Raw genomic sequence first — 19,421 nt, 5'->3', positions numbered from 1 at the left:
ATTTGTGTTTACACCCTCATTTGCTAAATGGGCATAACTATGTTGGACCATAGTTTGATCACCTTCATGTACTTGGATCGATAACGTATCATTCACGGACTCAACGTCAGATTTATTTACATCATCACCTGCGTCCGTGTGAGTGATGGAAGCACTTTGTTGTACCGTTTGAATCCCATTACACTTCTCCAGGTTTACTATTGGTGACAAGACTCGGTATCCATAGCAACGCTTTGCCGAGGAGGAATAACATTGGAGGTTGAGCCGCTGGTTTCACCTTCATTGGGAACATTAAGCAGTGCATTAACATTAACCTCCTCCTCATTTGGAATGTTAATTTGTGGAGTAATGGTAACCTCCTCCTCGTTGGAAACATTAAGCGGTGTAGTCACATTAACCTCCTTCCCAATAGGAATGTTAATTATTGGAGTCACGGTAACCTCCTCCTTACACACCGCATCAGTGTGACCTTTTTTCCCCACACCTGACACACGAGGCTTTGCGACAAAACCATTTTAAATGCCCGAACGCTCCGCACTGAAAACACGTTAAGGTGGCGGACGATGTGTACACCTGGTAGTTCGTGTCCTCGAAGTTTATTTTGAACGAGATATTGAGGCCCGTATCGTCCCCACGGTCTAGTAGGACCATGTACACCTGCCTTCGGAAACATGACGTGTTTAACACGTTCATTCCGACAGCCAAGAGGAATTGTAGATATCCGATACACCATTTTACCATAACGTGATAACACGGTCATAATCCTGTCATTGGAAATAAACGGAGGTGCATTTGATATAACGACTCTCGTCACCGGAGTCAACATCGGCGACGCCATCATAAAATGACCACTCGCTGTGCTTATTCCGGCACTTACAACGTCATGGACGAGTTCATCGTCTGAAACGAAAACAACTACTTTCTGATGCATACGTGACGCAGCATGAATATTTTCATCACCAATAATATTCCCAACTGCAAGGATAATGTCCTCTACAGGAACTCCGTTGGGAGGAACGCATGCTTCCGGGTTAAACCCTCGAAACCCTCACATCGAGAGCGTACATTCGCCATGTCGGCGATATTATCGTGCCCTTCTTGTCCGAAGCGGACAAGAAGGTATCAAACCTAAATAAATCGAGCAAAAATGAAAAACCAAAAACGCATTATAAGCATAAACAAGGCTTGCAAAGCATTGTCAAAAACGGATAGGCCGCAACCAAAATAGGCCCACTCTCAATCTCTCTCTTGAATATAAAGGAGCAGAAAAATGAAGAACAAAACGCCAAAGGCACATAGGGTGTAACAGGAAAAGAGAGAAGGGGTGGGGGAGCTGTAGGGACAAAAACAATACACTGACGACTCACCACAATACAGAGCAGCAGCATACGGCAGCCATGACGCCACATCCAAATCACAACACGCCAGCAGGGGGTGAGAGAGAGAGAGACAGAGAGGGAGACAAGAGAGACAGAGAGGGAGACAAGATAGACAGAGAGGGAGACAAGAGAGGCAGAGAGGGAGACAAGAGAGGCAGAGAGGGAGACAAGAGAGGCAGAGAGGAGACAATAGAGGCAGAGAGGGAGACAAGAGAGGCAGAGAGGGAGACAAGAGAGGCAGAGAGGGAGACAAGAGAGGCAGAGAGGGAGACAAGAGAGGAAGAGAGGGAGACAAGAGAGGCAGGGAGACAGAGAGGGAGACAAGCGAGGCAGAGAGACAGAGAGGGGGACAAGAGAGGCAGGGAGACAGAGGGGGAGACAACAGAGTCAAGGAGACAGAGAGGAGGACAAGAGAGACAGAGAGGGAGACAAGAGAGGCAGAGAGGGAGACAAGAGAGGCAGAGAGACAGAGAGGGAGACAGGCAGAGAGGCAGACGGAGAGACAGGCAGACAGACACACAGAGAGAAAGAGAGGGAGAGAGGCAGAGAGAAAAGAGAGAGAGGGAGGGAGGGACATGAATAATTCTTTCAGTTTACTGACTGCCTGATTCAATGACCATCTGGATCATCAGCCCGGCACCGTCCATCTCCATCATCGAGGTTTTGATCCTTCAAACCAAGAAGTTCTTTGAACTGTTGGTCTCTGAAGGCTACACAATTAAATAGAGCTGAAGACACATATACACACATACACACACACACACACACACACACACACACACACACACACACACACACACACACACACACACAAGACATGAAACACCTTTGAAATGAGTAAAGCTGAGTAGGCGGCTGCTCTTATTTGGCTCATATAACAGTGTATGTCACTGAGGTCACTTAAAGTATTTAAGCAATGTTAAGTGTCCTTGGGTTTCCCATCCATCTAAGAAACAGTTGGAACATTGTTTCCAGTGCCTGACATCCTTAGTGAAACCATACAAGCGGTCAGAAATCAACTGGACTTGGAGATTCCGTTTTCCCTCCAACTATCCTTCAAGTACACTGCCCTGCTGGAGAGAACGAAACAGGACAAGCAGCTGCTCAAGAATGGCCTCAGTCCGGATCTCATCAAGGAGCTGCTTTTTAACAGCCGGCAGCATGAGTGCTTCCTCAAGACCCTGACCGTGAGGATGTTGCCATTCATGCTCACATTGTTTCTATGTTACTCCTCACCTCTTACACACTCCCTTCCCTCAGCATTGCCCCCATGCAACCTCTGCCTCTGGCACATTTCCGGCACGGCCAATTGCCTGTCCGTGGATTTAATCACATCCACATGCTCACTGACAACATCTTAAAACAATTTCTGACCACTTAGTCAATGTAACTGGGCTTTTTATTTTTTGCTTTCCATGGTCGGCATCCCTATTCACTGAGAGGGATTTCCCCAGCATTAACTCTGTTGGCTCCCACTGGCCAGTTGGTTTCATATGCGTTTCCAGGCTGGGGTTTTGTGTGCTTCTGGTTTCACTGTCATCCACCTACCACCACCACAGAAACATCCTTGGAAAATATGTGCCTTTATGAATAGAAACTGCTGCATTAAAATTTGATGATACACATGTGCAGCAATAAAATACTTCTATATGCCAAATTGTCCTTGATGTATGTGGTCAAATCAAAAATGTATTGCTGCGATTTTCAAGGTTAAACCTTGATCGGCCGTTGCTTTGAAGTACCAGCCTTGGATTAACTCGCGCGTGTGTGTGTGGGGGTAGGATGACCTGGTCAATTCGACCCAGCGAGTGGAAAAGGTGCGAGAACTGCTGAGCAAGAACATGGAACAGGTCAAGGAAACCATCGGTTCCAAATCAGCGGTGCTAACCTCGCAGGTCTACGTAAGTCTAGAGACCACCAACACATCCTTGAGTTAAATTATACACCTTCACAATCTTCAATTTTGCAATACAGCACAATTACCATTTGTTCACACAAAATATCTTTCAAACAATATTAAATACCTTTGTTGTGCGGCGAAGTTATGCTCACGACTCATTTGGTGGAATTCCAATTTACATTGGGTTATCCATTCGTAGGATCAGGATCTTACTGAATGTCCTTCTAGGTGGAGGTGCTTTGGAGATCTGACCTTTAGGTTCAAACCATGTTGCATTAACACTTATCTTGAGGATTTCTGACAACTACAACTATCGTTATTATTATTCAGTTCCTTATGACCTTTTGTGTCAATCTTGATATCTTTCTCAACTTACTTATACCGCTGACCATGCAGATGTTCTTGACCGTCAGGCGTACAGCGATTATTCAACTCATTCAGTCACAATTGGACTGTTTTGCAATGATTGAGATCAAAAGCACATTCATTCTTCATCTTTCAGTTCATTTTGTTGGAGTGGTTGAGCCTGTTGAAGGTTTTATTTGTTTGTTGTATTGGGGATCTACAATTGCCCCCATTAGGGATACGGCTTGAGTTTTGAGTTCACAAGGTAGCTTGCACAAACTTCCCTGGGTCCCCGCCATCTGGGGGCAGACCCCTTCAGCCTTAAATCTCCTTGGCTTAGCGTTAATAAGGACGAGCTGGGGGGTAGTGGGATCGGATTGACAAACGAGATCCTTCTGGCAAAGCCTGTGGTTAAGTGAGAAAATGGCCAAAAGCTCACAAGTTGTACCTCATTTCCAGGGATTTCTTTGTTTGCAAGCTGAATGTAGCTCTTCCCTAGCAGTTATGTTTCTTACGATCCTTGGACTTGTACACACACCTGGCTTTAGCTCGTTTGATGTTTCTCCCGGAAGTAGACCCGAAACTGAAATTTGGATTGGATTGGGGCATTGTGATATCGAGCAAGATTGCCTTTATCTCAGTTTGGTCACTGCTTGTTGATTCATTCAAATACTGTTTCAAATGAGCATGTGGTTAGAAACTTGTTTTTATAACCACATTATTAATATACTGAGCACCACACCGGCACGTGTTTAGTTTCAATAATTGGTTGTTTCGTATAAAGTGGTCTCATTTCCTGTTTCCACTGGACTGCAGCCAAACGTGTATCCAAGTTCAAAGGCTCTGTACTCATTATGGCTTTATGCTTCATGGCATCAAGTCTTGAGCATCGCGTTGCACTCTCAATCCACGAAACACCTTCTACAAACTCTAGTCTTGCATGAAGAACAGGTGTTTGGGGTTCATACTTAGGTTTGGCATGTTTGCTTCATTTTCTGCTGGTTTAAATCAATCTTGTTTCTTCACGAGTTATGCATTCTGTCACAAATAATAAATCAGGAGCAGTGAAAATACTGTATATTGCAGGTCATTATGTCATAAAAAATAACTTTCGTGTAAAATGTTTGTTAAAAGCAAATTATCACTTGATTCTGCATTAAGGTATTATAAAGACACTATTAAAAAGCCCGTCAAATAGGGTTGGAACAGTTTATTCGACGGTGCAGCTTCGTGAGCGTGCCAAAGTCTGAAGCCTCGGCCTAGTGTCAGGTGTGCTTATATCTTCTTCATTTATTAGACATCATAAGGGTGTAAATGAACACTCAATTTACTATTCGTGCGTTGCGCATCACATGCAGTGAATTTCACCTCCCTGCGCCTTGTATTTGTTATTTTCTTTTTAAATGCTTCTGTAAACCGCCCTTGAGGCTCGGTTTGCAAGCCACCATCTACAATTCCAATAGAAGAGACGTAATTATTCTTTTATGGAAAATGTTTTACGAGTTTGTTTTATCCTCAAAAATAGACCGAGGTGAACACACATTCATGTTAAAAGATTGGCCTTTAAAACCTACCCTTATGAAGGGGGACAGACATCTGGACAAACACAAACTGACATTGTGCTTTATAAAGATATTTTAAAAATAGGATGGCATTTTTTGAAAACTTGTAGAAGGTACAAAATTCAAGATGGCCACTACTATAAAAAGTGGCACAATTTTATAATTATTTTCCATAAAAATGTTATTTTAAATAATTTTATTACAGGTTTAAAATTGTGTCTGGAGCCCATGACATTAACAATACTCAATTTTATTAATATATTTATTTTTCAGAGTGGTAGTAGAGGGTTGCCATAGTATGGTAGATGAGGGTCAGGATGATATTTCAAACCTGCTTACCAAATAAGTCATGGATGAGAAAGTGACCGGTATTTGATCGACATCTCAACACGTGAGGAAAAAAAAGAGAAATGAGGAAAAAGAGGACAAAAGGGAAATCAATATACAATATGTAGAATACATACATACAATATCAAGGATAGTACGTTAATCCTGAATATTTTATGGAACGATTTCCTATTGGAGATCAAGACCAAAGCAGATCTTACCGATTATTTAGCTGCCAAGAGTCTAGATCTCAGCAAGAGCTCCATAGCACCAGATTGAAATAATTAATTGTGACCGTTGACCAGAAAATAAGGGAAATATTTGTGTTCCAAACAACACACTCACCCACAGCCAAGAAGAGGCAGACACTTTACTCTTACTGCACGCATTTAGAATTGACAGAGATGCAAAGGTTGTGATTGATTCTCCAGATACTGATGTCTTCCCACTGATGATTCAAATGTATGTATCCCAGCCTTCCAGTTGCTGCAAGATTTCCACGGGGAATGGTAAACTGAAGAGAAACACTGCAGTGCGACTTATGCATGACAAGTTAGGCCAAAAACATACATCACCTATAATAGGTGTCCATGCTTTTACAGGTTCTGATATGTCCGGTCGGTTTCAATGTGTTTATGGTGTTTCTGATGAGATCCTGGAAGCATTGGCATCACTAGGGAACAATCCATCGACATAAATATGCATAAAGATGTCGACATAAATATCGACATAAACTTAGGTATCTGCATGCCATACAGGTCGAAAGTCTACACCAAAGTAAAAGAGCTTTGTTGCTTTGTCCGCCACCGATGGTGGATGGAGGTTATGTTTTCACCCCTGTCTGTCTGTCTGTTTGTTTGTTTGTCTGTCTGCAAACAAGATATCTCAAAACGTTATGGACGGATTCAAACGAAATTTAGCAGAGAGGTATGTGACAGTGACAAGGACGAACAGTATGTGACAAGGACGAAATCATTAGATTTTGTTGAACATCCGGATTCGGATCCGGCTGGTATAATTATTTAAGTGATTCTTCACCATTACTTGTTTGTTTCGATAACAAGACTTGTTTCCTGTGGACTGATCAGACATATATTGACCAAGGGTTCTCAACCTATTCACCATTGAGGGCCATGGATGCCACTTTCCATGTGTTATGTGGGCCACACCCTCACAATATGCCACTGCATCAGCACAGCATGCCGCATCTCAGCTGAGCACATTGACATTGACCGAGCATTGGCAAAGTTTGGAAAGGTCAGTTGGATCGATGGGCCAATGCCAGTGTGCTAGCTCTGATCTTACATCCAGAATAGCAATGCAATACAAATCGATTAAAATAATTTTCATTGTAACACTATGGCAAATATCTATAAAGATCATTTGCATTTGCAAAATACGACGAAATATACAATGTTTAAAATCAATTTCCCTTTTTTTTCTTTTTTTTTTTGTGTGGAAGATCGAGGCTCCGGTAGGAGCTAACACCAATCACAAATTTAAAAAACGGATAAACAAATCATACAATAAAGGGAGCGAGAGACAAGATGGGGAGACAGAGGGAAGCACACAAGTACAACAGCAGAGAACAGGGACATCGGAAGATCTGTGGGAGGGAGAGGGCTTGGGGGGAGGAGGCATGGGAAGGTGGGGGGGGGGGGGGGTGGTGGGAGAGGTATAAAACACATGGACATTGCTATAACTTCCAGGATTTGAATTAACGGGGGTAGAAAAGATCAAGGTTTAGAATGGGGGAAGATAAGAGATGGTAGTGAACAGCTGTTTTAAAGACCTGGAGGGAGGAGAGAGATTGAAGAGAGTGAGGGAGTTTGTTCCAGAGGCGGGAGAAAAGAGGAATGCAGGAGGGAAGGTGAGCAGAGAGTCTTGGTTTTTGGCAATTTTACCAGAAGAGAGTTGCTGGCAGATCTTGTGCGACCTGTAGGAATATTTGGGGGACAGAGCACAGATAGAGCTGGGGGGAGCTAAGCCGGAGAGTAGTCAGAAGAAGACAGAAAGACCACCAACCTGCCTGCGGTGAGTGAGTCAAAGGCCCTCGGAGTTAGCTTCATCGCGGGAGATTCCAATGATTCTGAAAGCTTTGGTTTCAACAGCGTGAAGCTGAGCTAGGTGTGAGGCAGGAGCACCAGCCCAGAGGGGGGAACAGTATTCCATTGAGCTGCGGATGAAAGCCTTGTATGTGGTGAAGAGCTCAGGTGTGCCAAGGAAGGACTTCGCACGACGGAGGATGCCCAGTCGGTGACTGGCTTTGGAGGCCAGATTTGAAATGTGGTTTTCCCAAGAAAGATCATGGCAGATAGTGAGACCCAAAAGCTTGAGTGACAGAACTTCTTGGAGAGGATTGTTCAGAAAGTAGATGGGAGGGTTGTCCAGTCGGTCTTTTCGGAGAGACATAGTAAGAGTGTGAGATTTGTCAGGATTGAAAGACATGTTCCCTAATCAATTATTTCATATTATACTAATATGCTAATCACACTGGCCACACCTATTTGCTGATTAGGCTACATGTGGCCTGTGGGACAGGGGTTGAGAACCACTGATGTACAGTAAAACAAACCTGTTCTTAGCAGCTGAGGCCGAGACTCAAACATATTTCTTGACAACTGTGATTAATTTTCCCAGAACTCTATTTATTTATTTATTTATCGCTACTGTATGAGAGATGGTTGTCTGTCTGTCTGTCTGTCTGTCTGTGTGTGTTGCCGTTTTTCACAGAGATGGCTGAACAGATCTTCGTCAAACTTTCAGAGGTTCATCAGTGAGTGCTGGGGAGTGCTTTAGGCAAAAAAAAACGTTTTTTAATTTCTGAACAAAAAAGTTCGAATTTTTGGCATTTTAAAAAATTACTCACTCCCATATAGTGCCTAAGCTTGTGTAGCTATGTGAAAAGTAATATTAAATGATACCCAATCCCATTTCTTATTAGGTGTAGGGAAGTGTTTTTGGCCCACACAAAAAATGGAAAAAAACAACATTTGATTTCTTCAAAATGTTCTCAGGATTAGAACAGTACCGGGCAATGTCGGGTACCCATTTGCTATTGCACAAGATAGAGGTTCATGGAAGAATGAGGCGACAGAGGATAAAAAGGCAACCAATTGATAACCGGGCAGGGGGGCCTCAGTTGGGCACAGCAAGGAAGGAAACGAATGAGCAGGAAAAGAGGAACGAGAGAAGGGGAGGAAACTTTGCAAGTTGCATGCCCAATTATATGACCAGGATCCTTTGTGTGAATTTGAAGCCATAGTAAACTGGAAGTAATAGATTTGGGTTAGGTTAGGTAGGATTAATGGGGATCGAAAATACTGTGAGTAGGGATGCGACCTGACATGAGATGTTACTGCAGCACCTGCTTGAGGCCTTGGAAGGGATAGGAGGATTTAACAGCCTCTGTCTTGTCAACATTGTGGATTACAAGGCTCTGAAACCCTATTTCTCACCTGATTCCGAGTTTCAAGTCTGTTTCTAAGTGTCTTCTAAGACCTAGACTCTAAGCTGTTTATTGCCTTACTTAGAGGCCTAGGCTTAAAACCGATTTTAGCCAACTGAGGCCTTAGCTAAATCCAAATAAAATGCTATGATTTCTGATGAAATCTGATTGAAATCTCGTAAGATTGTCATCGAATATCATGAGATTTTTTTTGTAAGAGAGATCTGTTTCTTGCTTTTACCGAGTCTTGTAAACTCGAACAAGTTTGTTTTTGCTATGTTACACCTCATGAAGCCTAAGTCACGAAGCTAGAAGCACAATCCTGGATGGGATGCTACTCCAATGCAGGATACTCAAATGACTCATTCTTCCCAGTAAGCTAGTACTCATTCTGCTGACCTCGGAAGGATGACGGGCTGAGTCAACCCACCTGCTGGTATTTAACGGCACGAAAGGGGATCGGCCTCTGGACCCTCGCATCTTAAACCAGGCACCTTAATCGTTAAGCCAACACCAGGCTTGATTGCTTTCGGAAGGACCATATATCATTCGCACCATTCCATGGGCTGAGATTTGGCACCATGGGACTGCCTGTGAGAATCACGTGGATGTAAGAAATTATGGAAGGTTTATTTACTTGCTTTGTACTTACAATGATCCCTCTGGGTCATTGCACTGTTCACAAATGAGCTTAGACTTTGCATACATACTGACTGGGACTGACATTCAGCTATGCAGGCTAGGTTAGAGCAGGAATTTGTGCTTTGTTAAAGTTTTTGTGGATACCTTGCCTACCCTTCACAAGACACAGATATATGTCCACCAACTAATACTGGCAGACTGGATGCCCCATTTAACGTCCATCCAATGGACAGCACATACATTAATGCCGCTTTCTCTTTGCCCTTCATATGAAACACCAGGGTTACCGTTTATAGCTGGCTAAGCAACCCGGAGGTGAGTACACCCCACGGCGAATTCAAGGAAGCACAGCATTCCACATATTTCAAACAAGAACACTTGATGATTCAACAACTCTGGATGATTCAGTTGGTGAATAATTTATTGTTGTTGTTTAAAAATGGGGAATACATAATTTCTTGCTGAGTCTTACGTCATTTTAGCTTAACATTCTGGCCTCCACTCCATGTCACTCTGCCAATGAACCGATCCTTGCACTGTACTCAATCTCCCCTCTATCGCAGCATCGATGAACTCTAATTCACTATCTCGTTTCTGTGAAAGCTAGCTTGCCGGTTATTGTGGGCCTGTACCCAGGCTATTTCTGAGTTCTGCTCTAATCGAGGAGGGAACTGCATCAGGCCATTGCATGCTGGTTCCCACGTCAACATTAGAAATTCCAACCATGTATGAAGGCTGCTTCAACTGCCCCCTGTGCTGGGTTTGGTGAGCTGTTCAGAGTAAAGGTCTCGGCAAAGGAAAATGTTATTGAATGGTGGTGGGCAGCTTGATGCAGTCCCCAACCCCAAAAGCACAGAGGGGAAATGGAACTGTTATTATTATTATAATGACGTCACGAATGGGAGTGGAACCAAGCAGGTTCAAAACATGTAAGGATGGTTGGTAACATAAGTCTTTATAAAATTTGCTCTTTCAGTCATCTGTTGTAGTCATCTAAATCGATGTAGTCATCTAAATCGAGATTCACTTGATCCCTGTTGTCATCCAATGAAGTACGATGTGCTTGTTGAAGACTCATCAAAAGAGGATGAGGTTCCACCGAGATTTGAACTCGGATCACTGGATTCAGAGTCCAGAGTGCGAACCATTACACCATGGAACCACTATGCTGATTCCATGAAGTCGAATTCTTCTTTTCAATGGAAGGCAATGCCTTAATTATGTATGTTTCAGTTTTGGTTTAGTTCAGTTTTAGTTTTCAGTTTTACCCTAACAAGGCATTTGTTGTTTGATGATAAACAATCCTTCCATGCTTGAAATTTCTCTTCCTTACTCCAGATTAAGAATAGTCTCAACATTCTGCTTGTCTCCGAAGATAAGTAGCATTTATAGGTTTGTATATCATGTTACTCCGATCATGTGTCATGTGTGATATCTCTGGTTATCAACGACGACAATTCAATTCACTAAGATATTTTTTACAGCATAGCCTGTAGGGCAAAGCCATCTAGAACAGTTTGTCCGTATTGTTACGGATTCGTCACTTCCGTTGTTGTGGTTCTCATCCACTGTAAACATTTTAGGTTGCATGTACTATTATTGTTATCGTTTAAGTGAAATAGAGATTACTGGTTTCAAAAGGTAAAAAAAAGTTAGTGTTTTAAAAAGAAACCGGAAACCGGATCGGGAACCGGACGAAGAAGAGGAGGAAGAAGAGGAAAAAAGGAGGTGGAGCAAGTGAGGTCGAGAAGGATCCGAGCTGCGTTGAGGTTTTGAGCAAACGCTGGCGAACGCAGGGTTTCCTGGGAAAGGGATTCCTGCGACAGAGTTGTTATCGCTGTGACAGATAAACCTGCGTGATAGGTTTTGCGGTTGATTCCGAAGAGAATCATTGGAATGCCGTTACGTCTCGAGAACGGACCATTGGCCATTTTACCTCGCGCCTGATTTCGCATCGCTCCAGGTTTTTCCCCTCGCTTTAACCATTTCAACGGATCCAGCCGTTAACCTGGTGTGTGTGTGTAACATGGATTTTGAGTGGGAAATTGCGGTTCGCCGATTGGGAGCCGTTGAACGTCCATACCCGAAGGTGTGATTTCCCAGCCGCCTCTTGAGGACACTTTTGCCTATCTTTGGCAGTGTGACTGTCAACCGAACGGGATTCTGGTCTCGATACAACATCGTTCTGAAGATCACTGGAGCATGGATCGACCTTGGTTTGAAGCTGGGACAGAGACATTGGGAATGTTATTTTCGCTCATTTGGAGCACAGTGAGTTATATTGTACGAAACTGATGGTACCATCATAGGAATGATATATTGGTTGTACAATTGATTAATATTGTTATTGTACTGTTATTCTTGTGTGACCTTAATACAATACTTGTTTGTTGGTAGCAATTGGTGTGGTTTCACCATTGATCTTTGACACACAGAATAACACATCTTTCTGCCGTGACTCCTCTCGAGGCTCGGAGGTACACCGTGACCAGGGTTCGGGGAGGAGCACGTAACAGTATGTATGTATGTTTTGTTACGTGTTCCTCCCCGACCTCCTGGTCTCGGTATACCTCCGAACCCCGAGAGGAGCCACGGCAGAAAAATATGTTGTTCTGTGTCAGTAATCACGAGTGAAACCACACCAAGGATTATAAACGAACAGATGTTGTATTAAAAATCACACACAATAATAAAGGTACAACCAATAGCAATCAAAGTGCACTCAATATATCTTAAGATGGTACCATCTGCTAAAATTAGGTAACTCACTGCGCCCTCCCAGTGACTGGAAAAGAACCCTCCTCAATGTCTCTATAACTCCAAGGTGATACGCTCCTGCGAGTAGGGATGAGACGATGAGGCGAGTAATGAAGCGTAGGCAAAGCGTAGACAGTCACGTGGTCCAAACCAAAGGTAAACTGGCAGCGGGATGGGAAGTCCCAAAGGCACGATCCAGACGTGCATGTTCGCAGGTCAATCCGCCAACCGCAACGTATTCTTCAAACGCCGCTTTCGCGCACACACATCCCCGGCAGACAACTGGAGGGTGAGTAAAGCTGACGCATAGCAAAACCTTTTTCGGTGAACGCAGCGCATGGTGCAAAATGGCCGACGGCTCTTACTTGAGTCGAAGCGCCTAGGCGAGGATTCTCTGGAACCTCAATGCCTATACCTGCCTATGCAGGTTTCTCAATCCTCCAGCGATAACACCTATCGCAGGAAAGTCCTTTCAAGGAGACTCAAAGGCTTTCGTTCGATCACGCTCGCTACGGAGCTTCAAGACATGCATCTCCTTCCACTTTTCCCCTCACGCCTTCTTCCAGTTCTCCATCCGGCTTCCTGTCTCTTTTTTTTTTTTTTTACCAGGAGCGCTTTTAACCTTTATCCACAATAACCATTTCCCTTAAACAACAATAACCATAATACCTAGAACCAGAAATATCTCATTTGGATGAAAACCACAACCACGGAAGTGCCGCATCTGTAACAGTTTGTCCTCTCAAACGTATACCAATCAGCGCTGAGGATCTGGTCACATGACAGGTGTGATGTGATGTGATTACGTCTGTGATGTCATTGTGATATACGACGGCTGACTCCACACACCGCCCTTTTGATTTATATGCCGTTCAAGCCGAACACATCGTCGAACCTGTCATTTATCACAATCGCCATGCTCTACCTTTACGTTTTTCATTCAGTGTGAAACACAAACAAACCGATTGTTAAATTTACCATCACATATCGAAAGCATCAGCTTTATGGGTCTTCCAACAACACAGTACGTATAGTCCTTAGGCTTCATGCCTTCATGCCTCAACTTCAGGCCGCTTCGGACAAATTAGCCCAGGTTTCTTAATACAGTGGTATCATTTTCGTAATAATAATAATGTTAATAATAATAATATAGTAAATATAATCGTAGCACTGCAATCCGTTTGTCGTGACTGAAAAGTTACTGAATTGAAGCGGTGTATGGTTGCTTTATTGTTGACTCGAAACATACAGAATAAACTAGTGTCTCAATACAATCTCTTCGCTTCCATGGTGACAGACAGCTTAGAGACTTGGAGTACTTCAAAACAAGACCGAAAGTCTCACAGCGGCGTAGCCGGGCTTGCTTGATACTTTAGATGAAGAGGATAGTGACCTGGGATGGGATACCAGTTAGCAAATAATGTAAGTATTACATTTTTTTAAGTACCCACATCTATGCCGCCTCACAATTCTATCTTGGAGTTCTATAGACAGGTCTTGGACTTCATGGTAGAGTCTGCTCTAGCATGCACTGTCAACTGTGGGACATTATATATAAAAAGTTGTGTTTCTTTCTAAATCATGTCCAATCAACTGAATTGGCCACAGATGGACTCCAATCAGGTTGTAGAGACATCTCGAGGATTATCAAAGGAAATTGAATTCACCTGAGCTCAATTTGGAGTGTCATAGCAAAGGGGTTGAATTCCCTATTCATTCAAGACATTTCAGCTTTTAATGTTTAATTATATTGTAAAAATTTCGAAAAACAAAATTCCACTTTGACATTATGGGGTATTATGTGTAGATCATCGACAAAAATAAATCTCAATTCAATCCACTTTAAATTCAGGCTGTAACAACAAAATGTGAAAAAAGTCAAGGGGTGTGAATACTTTCTGAAGGCAGTGTACATATATTTATTTTTTGTATACAAAGTCAAGGCTCGAGAAGGTGCTAGAAAATAGAATGCATCAAGATGTAATAACATAACAAAAAGAACAGTAGAAAGAGAGGGGGAAGCACACCAATAGCAATAAGGAATGTAGGGAAGAACGAGGGAAGGGCATGATGCACGGGGTGGACAAGATAGATACAGAAGGAAACTCTCAGAAGTGAAAATATGGAAGTTTTAAAGGAGAAGGGCTTGGTGTTGGTTAACGAGGGTATACAAAAGGTCATGGTTTTGGATGGGGAATGATCTGAGATGGTGGTGAAAAGCTGTCTTGAAGACCTGGAGGGAAGAATGAGATTGAATAGAATGTGGAAGTTGGCTTCACAGGTGGGAAAAGGGAGGAACAAATGAGTGAAGGTGAACAATGCACCTGGATTTTGGGAGTTTCAACAGAAAGGGGTTGCTGGTGAACTACTTGCGCCCAGGGGAAACCTAAGAGGGATGGAGCACTGAAAGAGCAGAGGGTGCAAGACCAGAAAGGAGGCAGTAGAAGACAGAGAGACTACCGACTTATCTGCGATGGGAAAGTGATAGGCCCATAGATCAGTTTAGTTATGGGAGATTCTAATAATCTTGACGGCCTTGGTGTCCAGGGCATCAAGCTGAGCAAGATGTGAGGCAAGGGAGCCAGCCCTGTGGGGAGAGCAGTACTTCATCAAGCAGCGGATGAAGGCCTTGTAGATGGAAGATGAATCATTGTTTCCAAATGTCTTTTTTTTTTTTTTTCTTTTTTTTTTTTGGATACAAGATCGAGGCTCGTGAAAGAGCGAACATTAATCACACAGAAAGACAAACAGACACACAAAACAAATAACATCGGGAGCGGTAGACAAGATGGGGAGAGAGGGGGAAGGACACAAACACAACATTTGAGAGCAGGGACCGAGAGACATGGAGACATCGAGAGAACTGTGGGAGGGAGAGGGCTTTGGGGGGGAGGCATGGGAGGGGGGGGGGGGGGGATTTTTGTTATTTTTTGTAAAAGGTTTGCTCGTGTTTCCTAATGTCCTCTCCCAGCCTTTGATATACTGCATGTACAAGCATGTACTTCAGATATTAATTCAAAAAAAGCTTATTTCTAATGGGAAACGTCATCATCAAAACTTCACCAGATTTATTTGGGTGTCGAGACCTTCAGCCAACTGAAACATGTCATAAAAAATTATTGTGGTTTCTGCCACTGTGCTTTATCTGTAACTTTGTTTAGGCTGGTATGACAGCCTAGAGTTATGTGCGCTCGCCTCTAAGTTGTCTAGCATGGGGGTAAATTCCAACCCAGCAATAAACGGTCATCCTGGTGTTTCACAGTCAGGACAAGGCATCAATGTGTATTAAGGTCTGTTGTCGGATGTATGTTAATAATCCAATACTGCATGTATACCAATCTAAAGATCCCATGGTGTTCATCACGAAGTGTAGGTGAGTTATCCCCTGTACCCTAAACAAATTAAAAATTGCAAACTGGACTGTTGAGTAGCAGGTACATGGTCTGCCCCTCTTGGAGGTTCCTCCACAACAGGTTACACATCTTGCTAGCTCAAAGTTTGGTTGTTGTCTGGGTGACAACTTCTGCACTGTAACATATTGAACAGGTAGTTTGTATGTTTCATGTGAATGACCGTTGTTGGATTTTAATGGCAAGTAACAGACACAAACTCAACTTTGTCTTTATCTCATAATGTCATCCATGTTTGTAAGAAGGCCTCTAACTGATGCATCTTTTTAAATCGTGCCTTAATTTACACGATCAATCCATCAAATGTACCAAATGCACATTGATTGCGTTCCCTTCATGTGAAACACCAGGGCGAGTGTTTTATAGCTAGGTTGGAATTTGAACCCAGGCTCAACAGTTCAAAGACTAGTTGGCATACCTCTAAGCTTTCCTGCCAGCCACATATTATCTCATAATCTTACTATAATTCACCAAATATCCATCCGTCCGTTCGAAGGTACCGCAAAAACGGCTCAACCGATCACAACGATATTTTGGGTGGGTATTCCTGGGACCCCTGGGAGTAAAATAGGCTATATTGTTTTTCCAATTTTCCAGTTTTTCCAAACACGATGGAATAATATTTACCGATATGAACAGTGATCTGGCTTTTGTTGAAATTCTACGTACCAGGAGAGAGTAGATCGACTCCTGATGAACTCTTCCTATAGAAACGTGCGGCTCCAAAGTAACACGGCAGCGTGTGCACAGCGACTGAGAAACAGGTGTAGCGGCCGCTTCCATGTTACAGATTCGGCGCGCACTCTTCACACATAAACGTGCGACTGAGAAAGACGTGTAGCGGCTGCTTCCGTGTTGCAGATTCGGCACGCACTCTTCACACATAAACGTGCGACTGAGAAAGACATGTAGCGGCCGCTTCCGTTTTGCAGAATTCAATCTTTTTTCAAAATGGGTGCCATGTACTGTTTAGACTTTGATGATTTGCGTGTGATATGATTTAACGTATCTTATATATATAAAGCAGTAAAGTATGTTTGTTTGTTTGTCCTCATAACTCGAGAACTACTCATCGCAGAGAAAAACCAAAGGCATATTCGGAATCAGTACGTCTCAGAGCAACTACAACACACCTTAAATTTAAAAAACGTCGGTTTTTTAAATTAGCGTATTAGCGCAGGAGCGCTCGCAGAAGAGGGAGGGAATCGAAGGGAGGGAGCGCAGCGCTCCCTCTAGCGCTTCGCAGCGCCAGCGCTTCTGTTAGCGTATTTCGGAACGTTAATTTTTCAACTTCATTATTCAGAATCAGTACGTCCCAGAGAAACTTCGTAATGTTAATTTTTCAACTTCATCCGATTGACATGGGACAATGAGTTCCGACTTCCGGGTTCGTGCCGCCAACCCTGTTAGGCGCCTCTTGCGGCACACAGGGAATTACCAGTGAACTGGTACTCAATTTGCCGACCTCGGTAGGATGACAGGCTGAGTCAACCCCCCTGGTGTTAAGGGGGAGGAGGAGGGGAGGGGGAAGAGGAGGTGGACTGGAATGGGGGGGAGGGGGATGGGTGGAGGGGGGGGAATGGGGGGAGAGGGGAGGGGGGGGGAGGAGGAAGGGGGGGGGGAAGGGGGGAGGGGGGAGGGGGGAGGGGGGGAGGGGACCTTCTTCCCCCGGGCACCCCCACACCCTCCCCTCCCCCCTTCCCCTCTCCCCCCTTCCCCCCTCCCCTTCCCCCTCCCCCTCACCCCCTGTCTGTTCCCCTCCCCTCTTCTTCCCCCTCCCCTCCTCCTTCCCCCCTTCCCCCTCCCCCTCCCCCCCCCTATTCCCCTCCCCTCCATCTTTCCCCTCCCTCATCCTCCTCCCCCGCCCGGCAATGCGGGTACTTCTGCTAGTGTTTATATGAATCGTTTTAAAAATATTTTAAAAGCCTTCAAGTTCTGATATTTTTCCTTTTCATTTGGGCCTCCCAATTGAAGCCCCGCACGTAGGGCGGGTATCGTTGCTAGTTATTATAATAATAAGAATATTATTGTTATCACCATCACCATCACCTTGTCTGTTCTTCCACCAGCCGGTGTTCATTGAGGTTGCTCAAGCGTGGAGTAGTCTACAAGATGAGTTGGGCTTTCCTCAGCACACAGAAAAAGCTACTCAGCGAGCTGAAGCCCTTCCTGACAGTCCACGAAAAATTGTGCCTGAGTCAGTCCTGAAGTACCTCCTGGGGATGAGGACGTGAAGTCAGACGATCAGAGGATGCAGGACAGCACCGTTTGAAGTTTTTATTCCTTTTGTGAAAAATAAAATCTCAGTTAATTTAACACAATGAAAGTACGTACCGATCCTTGGTTCAAATTTGTACCTTGGTTCATTTTGCACAATGAATGTATCGATCATCGATTCATATTGGGGTACTTTGGTTCATTTTACACAATGAAATTACTGATCGTTACAGATCGAACTCACCACACGTCGCTACAGAGGCTCAGCTTGTATTAACTGAGGATAATGACTACGCAAGTTTCTGTGTTGTCATGATTTTACACCAATCATTATAAAAACATTTCTTTTGGACACATTTATTCAGAATATTGGTGATATTATTTATTTGTAATTAATTTGTAATCAAAAAAAAGCTCCAAGTGGTCTGAAGCTCTAAATGGTCAAGGGTCCAAGCTGGTCTAATGGGTCTAATGTATCTTATGCATCTTTGGGCTCTTAAGGGTCTTCGTGGTCTTTAATTATGTTTGGGGTCTTTGGAGTCTTTTGGGTCTTTCGGGTATTTGGGTCATCTGGGTCTTTGGAGTATTTTGGGTCCTCGAGGTCTTTTGAGTCTTCACGGTCTTTAAGGGTTTTCAGGGTATGTTTGCTCCATTTTATATGTACTAGGACGTGCCCGTACGTGGGTGCCCGTTCCTTGCCAAAAAAAATAAAAAAAATGTCTTCGCCCATGCATGCATGGGCGTGCCCATGGGCCCCATGGGCGTGCCCGTAAGTGCGTGATGTGACCGTACAATGAATGTATCGTCCCGACGCCGCAGCTCGGATGGCGCTGCAGTTAATCGGGCCTCGTATCGGCAGAGTTATTATAAACGTGTACTACAATCGATCGTACCTTACAGCGTCTGCTCGCCACGTTCAGCATCAGTACGTCGTCACTATGACTATCCGTAAGTCCGGAAGTGACGTCCTCATTTGACTGTCCGGAAGGTCGCATATCGCAGTTACGATGAATCGCAAATTAGTTTTAATTAGTTTTAAAACATAGTTTAACGCCAACATAGTTTGCCAACGTGAAATAAATGAATACGCTCTCAAATGTGCCGTCCGAGGCAGAGTCTGTTCGGCACGTTCGGCACACGTGATAGCTCGCTGCTCTCTGATTGGTTGAATCGTTTTTTGGACATAGCTCGGTAACTACTTGTCCGATTAATATGAAACCTTGAAAAGGCACATTCTCAGGTCCCCAGCAATATACCTGGCAAGTTTAAAGTATATCGGACCCGTGGTTGTCGAGAAACAGCGGTCACAGACACACATACATACACACAGACATACAGAGATTACTGGAATTATAGATACTAGGGCATGCCCGTACTATATATATATCTAAAATTATATCCCCCCCCTCTATTTACATGAAATGGTTTGGTCCA

At 43.7% G+C, this 19,421-nt stretch overlaps 1 protein-coding gene and 1 non-coding gene across 2 annotated transcripts; one reads left to right on the top strand and one right to left on the bottom strand.

Moving 5' to 3' along the window:
• Positions 1-2,330: 2,330 nt before the first annotated feature.
• Positions 2,331-18,687, top strand: LOC144889419 (cilia- and flagella-associated protein 206-like; the record flags this gene model as incomplete). Its single annotated transcript, XM_078769632.1, has 3 exons — positions 2,331-2,566; positions 3,161-3,280; positions 17,840-18,687. Coding segments are annotated over 3 exons (521 nt in total), but the record flags the coding sequence as incomplete, so codon positions are not given.
• TRNAQ-CUG (transfer RNA glutamine (anticodon CUG)) lies at positions 10,694-10,765 on the bottom strand. Its single transcript has one exon. It is a non-coding gene; the product is annotated as a tRNA-Gln (tRNA).
• Positions 18,688-19,421: the final 734 nt, after the last annotated feature.

The sequence above is a fragment of the Myxine glutinosa genome, unplaced genomic scaffold (assembly GCF_964187855.1).
Source record: "Myxine glutinosa unplaced genomic scaffold, kmMyxGlut1.1 SCAFFOLD_3589, whole genome shotgun sequence".
Lineage (NCBI taxonomy): Eukaryota > Metazoa > Chordata > Myxini > Myxiniformes > Myxinidae > Myxine > Myxine glutinosa.
The sequence above is the reverse complement of the archived record's forward strand: the minus strand, read 5'-3'. Positions and strand labels throughout refer to the sequence as shown.